Source organism: Camelina sativa, chromosome 7, assembly GCF_000633955.1.
Source record: "Camelina sativa cultivar DH55 chromosome 7, Cs, whole genome shotgun sequence".
Lineage (NCBI taxonomy): Eukaryota > Viridiplantae > Streptophyta > Magnoliopsida > Brassicales > Brassicaceae > Camelina > Camelina sativa.
The window spans coordinates 29,654,853-29,671,331 of NC_025691.1; the positions used below are offsets into that span (position 1 = coordinate 29,654,853).

Genomic DNA, 16,479 nt, shown 5'->3' on the forward strand with positions numbered 1-16,479 from the left:
TCATCTCCTTCGGTCCAACCACTTTGCAACAGTTATGACGTCCCGGCCAAGGGACAAGACTTGAGGCTCTTGCTCGGGGTCTTGGGTTGTCCTCTTGCTCCAATATCCGTTCTCGTCTCCGACCTATTTTCCGATGATCCTCTTCTTGGTTCTTTCCAAATCAAGAATGTCCCATTTGTGAGTGTATTACTATTTAATCTATCTTTTGGTTTATGTTTCTATTTATTTACAATGCACAGCTTTTATTTGTGTTTCTTAATCAAATATTTTTCTTTAAATATATAACACAATCTAAAAAAGCTAATAGAACAAGTATATATAGTTGAGTGGAAATCTCATACGGTCGGTTAATTCTTTGAATTGGAGAAAAAGTCGTTTGAATAGTTGTCCTTTGAGATAAGATTGGTTGAAAAAAATGTTCAAAGGTTCAATAATGTTATTTTGGGGCCAAAAATTATATGAAATAACCATGATAAACTCTTAAAACATCACGGTAACCAATATTATTTTTTCCCCATTTGATTATGCAAACTACAAAGTACTTAGTATAATGTTAGGTATATATATATCATTAAGATTGTTAATTAGTTATACATACAAATAAAATACAGGAGACGTCGACGGCGCATTATATAATACAACAATACTTGGCGGCGACGGGATGTCTAAAGAAAGCGAAGGCGGCCAAGAACATGTACGCGACGGGGACAATGAAAATGAGTTGCTGTGAGACGGAGATCGCCGCCGGAAAAAGCGTGAAGACACTAGGCGGCGGTGGAAGCGGTCGGAGCGGAGATAGTGGTTGCTTTGTATTGTGGCAGATGCAACCTGGAATGTGGTCTCTCGAGCTTGTTCTCGGTGGTACTAAACTCATCTCCGGGTCAGACGGTAAAACCGTTTGGCGCCATACGCCATGGCTCGGCACTCACGCAGCTAAAGGCCCTCAACGTCCACTTCGACGCCTAATCCAGGTAATAATTTCATATTTTAAAATACCACAAAACCTAACTTTAGTTTCAGAAAAAAAAAAACAATTAAACTAGGATTTAGAAGCAAATAATTGCATAATGCTTGGCAAAAGGAGAAAGATGACGTAACGAGATTGTCCGAGAGATAAGGACGTGGAAGGAAAAAGAGTGGTCGCTGTCCAATAAGAAACCAAAGCTAATGAGAAAAAGAAATTAAAAATATACTAACCTGACAAGTGATGGAGAAGCTGTCTCCTCTTTTCTCTTGCTTTCTCTTGAAACTTCAAAATCAAACCAAACCCCTCATTCCATTTACCCACCACTCTTGACTCTCCCACCACCGCACGTGGTCTCTCCTTTCCTGTCACGTGACGTCATCTGTTTCCTGAGTCGTTAGATTTGGTTTCTTGTTCTTTAACTCTTTAAGATTAATCCGTACTTACTATTTACGAAATGTGTTGCTAATGTTGAAATTTTACTTATTTAGTAAGGTATGAGGTTTTTGTCCTAGATTATTATTGTTTGGGGGGGTTATATTTATATTTCTAATAGTATTATAAAAAGATGGTGAAACTAAATTGTAGTGAAAATATTATAGTAATACTAATACTAGTATGAATGAAACCGTATGTAATGAATATGCTTCATCATGAATACGATCTTACATTCAAAGTGGGGGGAACTTCTTGGGATTATCAAAGTTTGTCTTTCGCTTTATCTTTTTTTTTTTCTTTTAAATCTTTTGCTTTATTGTTCTTGTCGTTCAGACACCAACGAATATTTGCCGGACACAATTTTCTTGAATATATATATTTTTAATTAGTAGTAGTAATAGTATAAATTATTATGAATATTAATTTAAGTTTTACTAATAAACACGTTTGCTTTTGTGATGGGCTACAGGGCTTGGACCCAAAAACCACAGCAAGCCTATTCGCAAAGGCCCAATGCTTAGGCGAGCGAAGAATCGGCGATGATGACTGTTTCGTCCTCAAAGTCTCCGCGGATCGTGACTCGTTGATTGAACGGAACGACGCCGGAGCTCCGGCGGAAGTTATACGCCACGCACTGTACGGATACTTCTGCCAAAAGAGCGGTCTCTTGGTGTATTTAGAGGACTCGCATCTGACTAGGGTTATCACGATCTCGCCTGAGGACGAGGCGGTTTACTGGGAGACGACAATCGGAACTAGCATCGGGGATTACCGTGACGTCGACGGAGTAGCTATCGCGCATTGCGGACGCGCCGTGGCGACGGTGTTCCGATTCGGAGAGACGTCGTTGCAGTATAGCAGGACGAGGATGGAGGAGATTTGGAGGATAGACGACGTCGTTTTCGATGTGCCGGGTCTTTCGTTGGACTCCTTTATTCCTCCCGCCGATATTTTTGAAGATACTAATTATAATAATAATAATATTAACAGTAATGTTAATTCGCGATAATTATTATTTTGGACTTACTTAATATTGGTGGGTTAGTTGGTGATGGTATATGTATGTACATGTTTTGTTTTATTAAAAAAATATATCTAAAAATCCATGGTTTTTTTTTTGTTGTAATTTGGGTTTGTAACTTGTAACTTTGTAAGATAATGACGAAGTCTAATATTGGTTTAACAAAAATCCATGTGTTTCTGTGATGTAAAAAGAAAAGATAATGACTTATTGTATGTACTACTGTACTGTGTGACCAGAAAAAAAAAAGACTTATTTGTACTTCTTTCAAAATTATTCTACCTTTTTTTGGTTGTTCTTTACATTTCTAGAGAATTGTATTGAGAAGAGGTGACCAGAAAAAAAAAAAGACTTATTTGTACTTCTTTCAAAATTATTCTACCTTTTTTTGGTTGTTCTTTACATTTCTAGAGAATTGTATTGAGAAGAGGTGTATAATTACCGAATTGGGAAAATCAATCCATGTGCATTTTTCTTTTCTTTGTATCGCTGTTCAATCACACACTAATCTGACTACTAAAGTAACCAAATCAACCATATTTACAAAAAAAAAAAAAAAGAAGAAAAAGGAATAATATTGTAATTTGGCTTAGGGAGTGTATTCAAACCATGATTTTGGAGAATTTGATGGGATTTAGGAAATTTAGAATTTTGATAGATTTTAGAGAAGTTCATATGATTTTCTGTAAAATTCTTTCAAATCCAACCTAAAACCATGAGATTTGGATTTCTATATTTTTAACTAAACAAATCCTCCAGAATCCTAATAATTATTAAAATCCTAATCCACAAAACTGTTTTGAATAACAGTGGATTTTAAAGTAGATTTTTAAATCATCAGTTCAATAACAATGGATTTTAATGGATTTTAAAGTAGATTTTTAAATTATCAGTTCAATAACAGTGGATTTTAATAGATTTTTTAAAATCCATGATTAAATAACATAGAATTTATAAATTTCACACAAATCACTTAAAATGTGGAGAATCCCTTAATCTTTTGTTTATCGAACTCTTTTTTTATTAAAGATTCAGTGTGGGTGACATAATTCAGGCCCAAAAACATTTTGATATTTCTAGTTGGGCCTGGGCCTGGTCCTGGTGAACAAGTAATTAAAAAAATAGCAAAAGATTTTTTTTTTTTGGGCCTGCCAAAAAATAGCAAAAGAATATTAATACAAATTTTGGTAAGAATTAGGGGAGTGTGTGAAAATATTCAGGCGAAAACATTTTTAAAATATATAGTGGAGAAAAGAGGGAAAAACAATCTAAGATAGTAGCAAAAAGGAAATTAGAAGCCGGACTCTCAAATTGAAAATAGGAAATAGGAAAAGGAAAAGCTGAAGTTTAATCTAAACCATTGAAATCTCACATAAGATCAAATCATGACCGTCAATTTCTTCTAAAACCTTATCTATAAATACTGACCCCTACTCTTTCTTTATCGTCACCTAGCCACATCTACTTCTCTTCTTTGTTGTTTCCCTCTGCGAAGTGCTAACGCGTTAGCTAGTGAAGGGGTGATAATTCTTCTAAACGCGTGCGTCTTTGAGATTTTCTGAATCGATCATCGTCGTTCCTACTTCTGGGTTCTCATTGGTAATTGATTTTTCTTTTTTTTTCTAGGGTTTGGTTTCTAAAATTGCATCAGTGTCTTCAGTCCCTGTTTTTTTTTTTCCTTACTTACACGTTTCTTCTGTCTTCTTAGCAGGTGTTTTTGGAAGCGTATTATGACCTAATTATCGCTTTCGACTCTGAAATTTCTAGGGTTTGATTTTCTAAATTGGTTTTGTCTTCTCGTCAGGTTTGATCTGAACTTAGTATTCGCTTCTGAGAATTTTCACTTTTCTATTCATGTTATTCACTTGTCGTTTTATTATTGTTTTAGATTGTGGAGGATACTATCTATGATCGATCGGTGATTGAGGAGATCTATCGAAGGTGATGGTTTGACTGATCGATCACTCGGTGATTGTTTCCATGGATTGTTGTTGTTTCTCTCTGTTACGTCTCTTCTTTGTTTTTTTTATCTATTATGCTTTCATGATCGCTCGGTGATGGTTTCGATGGATCGTTTTGTCTTCTTTGGGATACATCTTCTTCCTCTTAACACGTCTCTGATATTTGTTTTATTCTCCAAGTAAGTTTCTTCGTCTCGCAGGTTCTTGGAGTGTAGAAGCTACTGAGAAATTCCAAAGGGAGTCTGGACCAACCAAAAGTATCCTTTTTATGATTCTTGTTTTTTGAGTTTTTCTGACCTCTGTTTTGTTGGTGTGTTTGATTTAATATTCTCGGTGAATACTTTTTGTTAATCAGCTTGAAGAAGACGACGTAGTTATGGTAATTTAGATTCTTATGAGTCCGTTCTTGTTTCTTTTATGTTCATTGATGATGAGTTTTTGGAAAAATTGAATCTTGATGCAATACTTTTTGTATTGACAGGATTAGATATTTTGATTGGAGCCACAATCGGTTTTGTTGCATCAGGCTCAAGGATTGTCAATTTTTCTCAAGACTACCTGAGAAAGGTTTCGGTGGACATGATGACGACTTGCTTAAAGCGCAACACCATTTATGGTTCAAACACCCATCCTCCCACGAAAGGGAAAGGGTTTCTGCAGTAGCGTCTTTAGCACTTGGGATAAAATACAGAGGTATGTAATTAATTAGAATCTGGCTCTTTCCACTTTCACAAGTGTAATGTCAACTGCAATTTAACCTTTGTCTTACATAATATTTGCCTATTTGGAAACAAATATCCACAGGGTATCAAAGAAGGATGGTATGATGGAGGGGGCATTGCCTTTGCAGTGATTCTTGTCACAGGTAATTTTAACTTGTTTCACTTTATATGTGAAATTTGATCATTTCTCTTAGTGTTGTTCTGATGCTTTCTTCTCTTCTGCAGCTCTCAGTGACTCCAAACAGCCTCTCCAGCCTCATAACCTGAATGATGAATAGAGAACATACATCTGGAGGTATATATTTGCACCAATGTAAGTTTTTTCTCCCTCAACACTCTTTTTCTTGTTCCATCCTTTGTCACACACATTAAACCTGTGTTGATTGCTGCACAGGTGACAAGAGGTGGAAGACGAGTGAAAATCTCAATCTATAACATTGTGGTGGGTTATGTCATACCTCTCGACATTGGCAATCAGGTGGGTGATCCATTCTCTCCTTTTCATTATGTTTTTGTCCATATATAATATCATGTGTCTAATCGAAATTAATATTTATCTCTAGGTTCCTGCGGATTGAGTGCTAATATTTGCATGACTGGAGAGAGCAAAATGGTTTGTTTTCTTGTTTCCTATCATAGTGAAATTGTTGACTTTCTCGACTTTGGTATAACTCCCCTAACAGTCTGACATCCCTTTTCTTGCTAGGTTAACAAAGACTATCTAACAAGGACCCATTCGTATTTTCTGGCTGTAAAGTGGCATATGGAAATGGTGTTATGTTGGTAGGATTTCTCACTATTTTGTTCTTGTTCCATAGTAGAACTGATATCTCAGGAGATAGCTGTTATATGTATGCTCTTTTTTTTTATGTGGATCGATCCTTTGAGCACTCGGTGGTGGCTTTGATGGATTGTTGTGTTCTCTCTGTTCTGTCTTTACGCTACTTCTTCTTCAGGGGTCTTCTTTTTCCTCTAATTTTTGTTTTCTTACTTACGATTCTTATGTGTTCTTCCTCTGGTTTTTGTTACCTTACTTACGTTTCTTCTTCTGTCTTGCAGATGTTTTTGGAAGCGAATCATTATCAGATCATCTCTTTCGATTCTGCAATTTCACCTTCTTCTAGGGTTTGATTTCTATATCGAATTATTGATCCGAACTTCTTATTCGCTTCTGATTTTTCACTTTTCTATTCATGTTAATCCAGATTGTGGAAGGATAATACTATTGATCGATTTTTGATTGAGGAGGAGGGTACTAAGATATTTCGGTGATGGTTTGATTGATCCTTTCCTCTGTTGGATTTTTTTTTTATTGGTCTTTCTAACCAGCGATATCTTCTCTCTCTTTGATGCAGGTTTTTTTTCTTTTTTTTTCTCTCAGGTTGGTGAGAACCCAACAACGTCTGGCTGAGGAGATTTTGGAATTACTCCTGAACAGCTTGTCATATTGTTTTCATAGGATCACAATATGGAGGGGGTAAGTTACAGTCATGAGGCGTGCGTATTATGTATGTCTGGTTATTCTTTATCTCTTGTCCCTAGCTAAATTTGGTATGCGTGTTTTTGTTGTTGCATCAGCCTCAAGGATTGTCATATTTGCTTAGGACTACCAGAGAAAGGCATCAGTGGAGATAATGATGATGATTTGCTAAAGCGCAAGACATGGTTTCTGGTATGAAGATTTGTTATTTATTCTGTGTTGCTTAGGTTTTCCCTGCTCGCAGTCTCATATGGTGTGTTGGTTTTTCTTTGTTTTTCATCACAGAGGTTTCTTTCGGATTCTTGCCATGATCTCACTTTGATGGTTTCTTTCGGAATCAGGTGGGTGATCTATCCTCTCCTTTTCATTTTGGTTTTGTCCATATATACTACCAAGTAGGTGTCTAATCGAGATTAATATTTATCTTTAGGTTCCTGCAGATGGAGTGCTAATACTTGGGAGGATGACTGGAGAGAACAAAATCGTGTGTGTTTCTTGTTTCCTATCATGGTGAAATTGTTGACTTTCTCGTTCCGCTTTGTTATAACTCCCCTAACAGTCGATTTCCCTTTTCTTGCTAGGTTAACAAAGAAGACCCTTGGCAGATGGAAATGGTGTTATACTGGTAGGATTTCTCACTATTTTTTTCCTTGGTCCATAGTAGAACTGATATCTCAGGAGATAGCTGTTATATGTATGCTCTTTTCTTATTGCAAGGTTACTGATGTTGGAGACTTGGAGTCAATGACTTGGGGATTGCTGATAGCCTGAATTTCTGAAGACAATGGTGAAGAAACTCCCTTGCAGGTCATTTTTTTAGAACATTGCTAATACAATCATTTAATTTAAACTATTAAGCTAATCTTTGACTTTTGAACCAGGTGCGCTTAATTGGGGTAGCTACCTTTATTGGTTCCATTGACTTGGCATTCGCTGCTACTGTGCTAGTGATTCTTCCGACTCGGTATGGATCTTTACTGGTTATTATTTTGGAACTCAGCCATATCGTCATCAATTCGTGAGAACAATCCTACCTGACATGATGCAAAAATCTCTGTACGTTGTCCGTTTTGTTTCAGATATTTCACCGGTCACACTAAAGATGTAGGTGGAGGTCGTCAATTTGTTAAAGGAAAGACAAAAACTGGTCATGTAGTTGATGTCAATGTGATCAAAGTTGTTACCGTAGCGGTATCTGTCCTAGTTAAACATCTTAGTCTGATACGGAGCTGGCAGTAAAAATCTTTAATTTTCTAAAAATACTAATACTTGGCTATTGCTGCAGGTTACAATTGTCGAAGTGGCAGTTCCTGAGGGTCTTCCATTGGCTGTTAACGTATGTGTTTCCTATCTTGGCTATACCCGACCCTTTCGCTACTTTCGTGTGGTATTTTCATATTGAAAAGTTTTCTTCTCTTTGCTGATAATATGTTATTTTTCTTCTATTTTGTTTTGTTTCAGCCTTGCCTATTCAGTAAGGAAAATGATGGCAGATAAGGCTTTGGTATGGTTGTTATACAATCTCTCTCAATCTTTCTTCTTTTATGGGAGGGATCAATATTTGATTCGTTTATCCTTTCTACTATATAGCATGACAAAAAGTTGATGTGCAGGTGCGGAGGCTATCTACTTGTGAGACAATGGGTTCTGCCACCACTGCAGCGATAAAACTGGAAGTTGAATCAGGTGTGTTTTGTGTTTACAAATCTGGGCTCGCTCCATGTTTAGACTTTAGAGTAAGACTCAAGTGAACAGTTTCACCACTTGATATTACTAAACGTTATTTTATTTTAAAGATGACAGTAGTTGATGATATGAACACTGTGGTGATGAATTTTCTTGTGACTGAAGGATATGTAGATGTAGAGCTGCTGAGAAATTCCAAAGGGAGTCTGCTAAGTCTGAGCTCCCCTGATGCACAAGGTGGTTTATTCAGGTTTGCGTTCCTCTTTCCCTTTTGTATATAATCGAAACTTATCTCTCTCTCTCTCTATCTCTGTTTGATGCAGATCGTCGTCGAGTCGAGGCACTGGGACTGCTCTGTTGAATCTTATCTTCTCGTTTATCATCATCTGTTTAGGCAGGTTTCTTCTGATATCTCGTTTTACATCTTATTCTTCTTTTTTTTCCCTAATGATCGCTATTGTTGGTGACGAATGATTTGATCTCCTGTGTCTTATTATGTTTTCCAGATTCTCTTGCTTTTGTTGGTATACTTTCTATATGTTGTTCGTAACATAGCTCTGCTTTGTTTTTGTCTTTATCTTTGTTGGTGTTATCTTTCATGCTACATCTATTGTAAGTGTCTGTCTCTGATCCTACTCTCACATGCTTGTTACGGTGGTTTTATGTAAAGTGCTACCTTTCTTTATAGGTCTATATTGAGGAGGCTAGTTCTATTCTGCTCGGTTTATATTGAAAGATGTCTTTGATCTCGTGGTTTCCTGTTACTCCCTTTGTTGTATGTTTAGGGTTTTTAATTTCCATATTAGATGTTTTTGTTTCCTAATTTTTTGAGTAATTTTCGATTTAGATTGTAGAAACTAGGTTCAAAGCATATTGGGAGGGAAGGATCGCTTGTGTATAATTCAGTGTTTCTGGTTACTTCGCATCTATACATTGTTTTATTTGATATATTGACTATTTGTTGGTGAGGTATGATTGTTCCTCTGTGTCTGTGTTTCCCAGATTTTCTTCACCAATTACTTCACTCTCAGTTCTTGTTTTTCTTCTGTGTACACATGAAAGAGATCATAAATTTCTCCTAAACAGGTTTGTTCTTATGCTTTGTCCTTTTATGTAGTATTTGTATTGAACTTTGTAAATGTTGTCCTTTTGCCTAGTATTTGTTCTTATGTCTTGGCTTCCTGAATTTTGAACTGGGCCATCGGGGAGTTTTCAACATGATTTGGCTTGTTATTAGATGTTTCAGGTAATGTTGTTGATCTTCCTAGTGATGTTGGCATTTCTGTGAAGTTCTCCCCTTCTAGGTATGGTGAGGATATAGAGGAGGCTAGTTCTATTTTGAATTATTTTTTGCGAAGGATGGCTTTTAATCTACAGTCTTCTTTGTAACCTCCTTGGAGGTTTCTTCCCTTTTCCTTGGAGAATTGACTAGTTTTTCTCCCCCTTATCTTTCTGATTTTATGATCTGCTTTTTTTTATATGGTTTATAGGCTTATCACTTCTGCTTGGCATGGTGTTTTCTCTTTCTATATGAATTCATATTCTTGGATGATGAAATTAGAGGTTTTGTTTTGACCTGTTTGCTTAGGTTTCCATGTATTTGTGCATCGGGAGTTTTGTTAATCAAGTCTACAACTTGGAGCTTCCATCATTGGTTGATTCAGGTTTCATGAGCTACTTTTTTCCTGTAGTTTGATTCTTGGGTATCTATGCCGTGTGGTTGTTACACCTCATTCTATTTTGTGATTTACATCTGATTGTTATAGTTTATTGGGTATTCAAGAGGCTTGAGTTGCTCACTGGTTGCCTCAAGGACTGATCTCATTTGGTATACGTTTCCTTTTTGTTATTATTTCTGCTATGTACGTTTATTCTGTTTTCCAGGATTTTTTTCATCAATCACTATACTCCAATCTTTGCAGTCTACTCGTAGTCAGATGAGAGATGATCATAAGTTCCTTTTAAATGGGTTTGTAAGTATTTTTTTGTTCTTTTCATGATGGTTATGTTTACCAAAATAGTTTCGGTATTGAGCATCTTCAAGTCTTTTAGGGCTGTTCAAGTCTGAGCTACTCTTATGCAGAAAGCTGCTTGGATGTTCTGCAATCTGTTGATTCATCCTTTCTGGATTTTGAAGTGTGTTTCCCTTATTGAGTTTCACATGATTGGTACTTTTCATTGGATGTTTCCCGTCAACAATAATGTTTCTCATCTTCCTATCTATGCACGCATTTTTTCTTAGGCCTGATCTTCTACTAAGTCTTTATCATAGATATTTCAGTATACTACTTGGTCTCTTATTTCTATATCCATTTTGGTGTGCTGCATCTATTCCTAGTTTATTTTTTATAATCCTAATTACATATGCTTGTGATTGTAGATTCTCTTTATATGAATTACTTCCCTTCAATATAGGTATGTTAATATGGGCGCAAAGGAAGAATTCTCCTTTTATATAGATACATGTTGTGTTTTTTTGTCTTTTCTGTTTTCGTTATGTGATCTGTTTTCCTTCCCCGTATCTGTTTATGCCTTTCTGATTTCGTAGTCTGCATATTCTATGTTTAATGCTAATCACTTCTGCTGGAGATGAAGTCAGTATTTTGCATAGGAGTTTGGATGTTACATAGTGGAGGTTCTGATTCGTCCTGCTTGCCTACACTCCCCTGTATCTTTACATCATGAGTTTGTGAGGTGGTTTTCTATGTTTGTTACTTCTAGTGTAGATTGCCGAGGAAGCATAAACTAAAAGTTTCAAGCTTCTGCGTGGTTGTCCCAATAGGGATGAAACTTAGAGCTTTCATCTCTGGTGGATTCAGGGTATGAGCTACTATTCTTATGTGGTTTGATTCTTAGGTTTCTTTGGCTTGTGATTGTTGTGTCACTGTTTTTGAGTTACTTCACATTGTTATATTTTACTGGGTATTCAAGAAAACTGAGCTTCCACCTCCTCAGGGTTGCCTCACGTCTCAATTGACGGTTTCCCATCCTCTCTTCCTTGTTTCTGATTTTACAAGGACATCTTTTTTTTCTTTGATCTGACGCTGTTGACTTTTTGTTGCATTGTCTTATGCTGCCCACTGTTGGTCTATATTTCCAGCAAGACAAGGTTAAGTTGAATGTTCTTTTGAGTTTTGTCACTTTTCTATTAAATGGTCTCGGGGGATTAGTTGGCCAGAATGGTTGAAGCTCTGTAGATTTTTTTGTTGGTTCTTCCACACTAGTTGTTAGTGTTGGTCATGGTGTATGTGTGTTAGCGTTGTTGATGGTAAGCGCGGCATCAGATGTCTTGGCATTAAGAGAATTTGGTTGGAAACTTGGAATGAATGTTGTGATTCTGGGGAATTTATGGTGTCCTAGTGCCTAGTAGTACATGTACATATATTAAAAGGGTTTTCTGTAGACTTTTTTTTAATGGGTTCCAGGCGAGGCGAGGCTTAATGTTTATGGATTCTTCTTACGGATGCTCCCAGGTTAATCAGTGGAAATCGAGAACATCACCTCCTTACTTCTGGTGAAGAGGTCGATTCCATATGTTGGAGAAAAAAAGAATCGGGTTCAACAAGTTGTTGGATTTTTGTTTTTTCTCTCTTAGAGGAACAAATGTTTTACTAATTTCCACGGTGCTTCAATGGCTAAATACCATAGTGAAATTTTATCATTCTAGTGTGGAATTCATTCACGGTCTACAAGAAATATAATGTTGAAGCCAATAGCTTGGAAAGACTATGTTTGAAACAACAAGAAACATGTGTCTCCTTCAGTTGCTTTCCGGTTCCCCCACTCTCTGATAGCCTCTCGCTTCCAGCAAGATCGATTAGGTTGAGAACACCTTGCACCTGTAGTTCAGTTCTCTGATAGAGGACAGATGTGTTGATAAAAGGTAAGAAAGAAAGTCTTCAAGGCAAGAACCAATTCCAGATGGCAAAGACATTAATTACTTACCTAATTAACACCTGGAATCCGCAAAGTAAACACAAAATGACTTGTAGATGATTTCTCATTCTTTTGATTCCTGCCTACTGACTGACCTGCAAAAAGACAATTCACCCAATGATTGGGTAAATTGACAGAGACTAATTTATTTCTTACTGTATGCGTTAAAGAAAATCCAGCAATATATATGGGCTGACTTGGAAATGCGAACGAGGGAGAATATATAAACATTCTTAATGGACTTATCTTTCTAATGGGCATTATATTATTAGAAGCCCAGTCTTCTAATGGGTGTGTGAGCGTCATAAGTTAGTGTCATTCTTCAGCGTAGACGAATCGATGCAAATATGGGCTTTTTCCTGTTTTTTTTTTTAATTGTGTTGTTTTCTTCGAAAGGTAATAAATATTAATGCTTGGGTTTTTCTTTCTTTCTTTCCCTAATAAAAATGTATAAATAGTATATGAAACTTTGTTGGGAAATAGGTTAAAACTTACAACTAATGGAAAATTATACTAGAGAAAGAAAGGACGACAAAAAAAAGATTCTTGGGGAATGTACTTTGTTAAGAGAGCATTCTACATCAACACATACCAAAAATAAAGTATCATTTTCAAAGATATAGAATATCAAAAAGAAGTATATTATCTTCTTCTTCTTCTTCTTTTTTTTTTTGAAAAACAGAAGAAGTAAGGGAGGATAATGGAATCCAAGGTCGAGGTCGTAATGAGGTGCCTACAGAGGATTTGTATGGAAGAATGTGCATAGACCATCCAAGACCGTTACCTTTATTACTTTTATTTATTTATTATACGTACTTTAGTTTGCTTAACAACCATAATAATTACCATATGATATGTGTACAAACATTAACTTTATTATTAGCCTATTTTAAAATAATGATATACAAGTAAAGCTACGATCACATGCACGTTTATGCATGTGAAATGCGAGACAAAAAAAAAAAGATAACAGAATGAGATGTTCAGATGGGATATAAATATATTAAAGCACAGAATAGTTATAATAATTAACTTGTGGTAGGTGTGATTTTATTGTGAATGAATGAATATTCACCAAACCTGCATCATTATCGTCATTTCAGATCCACTTTAATGCATGCATCTTCACAAAGACATTGATTATTGAACCATAACTACTACTAATTCCTTATCTTTCTTTTTATAACATTCTACTACTAATTCATTAGAGTATATGATATTTCTATTGTATCCCTAACTAGTAATTAATTTTAGTTATATCTTATTTTATTCTTAAAAAAATGAATCAAACGATATTTATTATTTATATATTTTATTGACAGAAGTTGATGTTCTATATATTGGTAATTGGTATTGATCTTTTAATATCATTCCTCCTAGCCTCACTGAAATTAAATCTATATATGTAACGTACCGGAAATGACAAAAGGGATCATGTGACCACAACAACTAGAGGGTAAGATAAATATGTTTCTATTAGTACAGATAAAATCTTATAAAACATATACGAAATGTAAAATAAAAAAATTCGGATGAAGGGATGAATTAAAGATGGGTTCAAATCTAAGTATTAATAAAATAGAAGAAAAAAACAGAGGAACGTAATTAGAGGGAATTTGTGTGGGGGCGTACGTAAAAGGAGAAGAGAAGCTTCCTCGAGAAGTGCATACATGGGAGTGCGTTTATATCTCTATGCTTCTCCTTCTTCTTCTTCTTCAATCCTCTTTTTGCCTTTTGTTTTTCTCAGCTTTTTGAGAGAGTGAGAGTGAGTGAGAGAGACTGAGAGAGCTTTCTCTTTTACTTGCCAACTTGCAGTGATGACCAGGATCATCTTTATATTTTCTCTCTCTCTCTCTCGAACCAACAAAGTTGATCAATAAAATAGGTAAGCCGTAATTTTCTACGAAGTTATGACTAAATCAGTCGTTAACAAAGCAAAAAATTTCTGATTTTTTTTTTCTTTTTTTTATAAAAGAAATGCAAGAGGCTAGCTGTTTAATTAAAATAAACTCACTGCATGACAGACAAGTACTTTATACAAATTCAAATAATTAAGCTCCTGCGAATTCAATTAAGAATAATGAATTAGTGTATTAAATTTCTTTTTGTATATAAATATATATATGTCCTAATTAATTAGTGGTCATATGAAGCAGAAAAGAAATAAAAGAATAAAGAACAAAGACATATACGGAAGGAAAGATAGATACTCAGTGTCGGTTAATTTCTCTTATGACAACTTCTTTTATTTTCTTTTGAAAAGGATCTTGTAGCTATCAATCTCTACATACACACTTACTTACACTTGCATGTATATATAGTTTTGATGCAGCTATAAATGCATACATATATGTATATATAGTATCGTACAAAATCAAGTGACTATATATACATTTGAATCAAAGTTTACAGCTTTTTTTGCTGTTTGCATGTGGTTTTCCCAAAACCCTAAAAACCTTTTGCTTTGATGGGGATCATCATCATTATATAACTTGCGCTGTCCTTTCTTTTTCTTATTCACTTATGAATTTTTTACCACACACTTTATTTTTTTTCTTCCAAGTTTGATTTGAAAATTTAGTTTCCCGATGCAGATATCCCATTCTAGCGTAATCATATATAAGGCATCAAGTACAAACTAACTTGAGATAGAAATAACTAACTCATGAAAAAGCAAAGGGCCCTTCAAAAGCTTTAAAATATCGTACTTGCCTTGAAACATGATCAATCTCTTACCCATAAATGTCCATTATTTGTCCTATAAACAGTTACGTTCATGCATGAGATTTTTACACTAGTCAAGGCATCTTATATGTACGTAATATACTACATATATACTGGTTTAACATATATCCGTATGTAGATATATATTTTGGTACGTACATTCACATTTTATAGGCATAGCTCTAATTGGCAAACTGTCAAATATGAATATCGTACAAGTATGTACATACGAAATAAAACTGCGGATTTATTATAAAAATTACTTATTAATTTATAATAAGATAGGCAAAAAAAAAACAAAAAAAAGATGCTATCAAACATAGAATATGAAAATAGTTAACTATACAAATTTAGGTAATTAAAATTTACGAGCGGTAAAAGAATAACAAAATCATAGAATTATTCGGCCATTGTACTGCTGACCCCTGTGAGTAACAATAATGTAATTAAAGATCAATAATCAAACACGACTATAAATAAGTAACAAATAAGTACAAAATACATAGACCCTAAATATTGTAAGAACAGCAATACTAAATAGTTCCCGTACAGATTAAAACACGAGCAAAACTAATCCCATAAACATAACAAAGTTTATAGTTTTGTTTTTTGTTTGTTTGTTTTGTCTCATCTCTAAACCCCTACTTCAAACTCACAATGACAAAATATATATCTCTCTTACGTACCCATGCATCACATATATTAAAATTAATTATTGTATCAGCCAAATGGAGAGTTTCTTCCTTGTATTAATCCACCATTAGGGTTCATCATAGGGCTCAATGGTGATCTTCGAGGCGATGGCCTTTCCAGTAATTTCCCACCATTATTCCCTTCATCACCTGATAGACCTGATTTCCGTTCGTAGATCTCCGACAAAGAATCCAAATCGGTGGAGACATGTGTAGCCATCTGTATCTGAATTCGATGCTCATCATCGATCGGTTGGTTAGCGGCAAGATCGTGATCTTGATCAGACCACATCATTAGTCCTTTCCTTACATCGTTACCAAAATTAGGGTTAGGTCGCTTCTTCCCCAAGTAAATATTGGTATCTGCAGCATTGTTGGCCGTGAAATGGTTCTCTATGTTTTGATGATGGAAGCTATGATGGTCGAGGACTTGGTCGGTTGTGTTCCCATAGATGTTTAGGTCTTGAAACGGAGGGAAACTAAGAGGATGAGGAGGTGGGCCTACCGCTGCTGAAAGACTCGAACTTCCTAAATTACTTTTGTATCCTCCTCCGACGGCGGCTGCTGCGTTGGCGGCTGCCATGTTCTCACCGGCTAGGGTTTGGCAAGCTCTCTCCAATATAGATTGCATGTACTTTCCCTGTGCTTCAATCCTCAGTTGTAGATGTCTCTGCACCTAATTAAACAAATTAAAATGCAACATTTATAACGATGAATATAGAAATTGACTTAGTAAGAGTTGAGGTATCACAGAATATAGATATGTTAATTAATTACCTCTAGCTGTTCGTGCAACCTTCTTTGCACTTCCATTTGCATCCTGATCAAATATCAACCTGGTGTGAGTTGTTGCTC

General features: G+C 35.5%; 2 protein-coding genes and 2 long non-coding RNA genes across 11 annotated transcripts in view; 2 read left to right on the forward strand and 2 right to left on the reverse strand.

Annotated features, from left to right (window-relative positions):
• Positions 1-2,520, forward strand: LOC104705082 (the record flags this gene model as incomplete). Its single annotated transcript, XM_010421072.1, has 3 exons — positions 1-177; positions 612-971; positions 1,872-2,520. Coding segments are annotated over 3 exons (1,077 nt in total), but the record flags the coding sequence as incomplete, so codon positions are not given.
• Positions 3,894-11,996, forward strand: LOC104703293. Of its 7 annotated transcripts, none has more exons than XR_002032856.1 (28): positions 3,894-4,022; positions 4,135-4,227; positions 4,312-4,364; positions 4,585-4,763; positions 4,866-5,077; positions 5,189-5,249; positions 5,332-5,419; positions 5,501-5,584; positions 5,670-5,719; positions 5,813-5,889; positions 6,166-6,374; positions 6,462-6,583; positions 6,685-6,778; positions 6,872-6,927; positions 7,017-7,072; positions 7,168-7,211; positions 7,304-7,393; positions 7,468-7,550; positions 7,666-7,777; positions 7,872-7,922; positions 8,048-8,090; positions 8,200-8,272; positions 8,438-8,509; positions 8,596-8,670; positions 9,861-9,936; positions 10,039-10,100; positions 10,195-10,245; positions 10,325-11,996. It is a non-coding gene; the product is annotated as an uncharacterized LOC104703293 (long non-coding RNA). The 7 variants fall into 7 exon arrangements; XR_002032852.1 differs by having other exon boundaries at positions 6,166-6,231; positions 6,312-6,374; positions 10,195-11,996; XR_002032853.1 differs by having other exon boundaries at positions 6,166-6,380; positions 6,488-6,583; positions 10,195-11,996.
• LOC104703292 lies at positions 11,900-12,517 on the reverse strand. Its single transcript, XR_754154.2, has 2 exons — positions 12,218-12,517; positions 11,900-12,126 (listed from the first exon to the last, which is right to left on the reverse strand). It is a non-coding gene; the product is annotated as an uncharacterized LOC104703292 (long non-coding RNA).
• LOC104703295 (myb family transcription factor APL) overlaps positions 15,361-16,479 on the reverse strand; it is a 2,861-nt gene continuing 1,742 nt past the window's right edge. Inside the window, exon 7 of one of the 2 annotated variants that reach the window (XM_010419301.2) lies at positions 15,361-16,078. In XM_010419301.2, the coding sequence (XP_010417603.1) occupies positions 15,653-16,078 (426 nt within the window). In that variant the 3' untranslated portion in view covers positions 15,361-15,652. Of the gene's footprint in view, positions 16,301-16,479 lie in introns of both variants that reach the window. The other variant, XM_010419302.2, reaches the window with a different exon arrangement.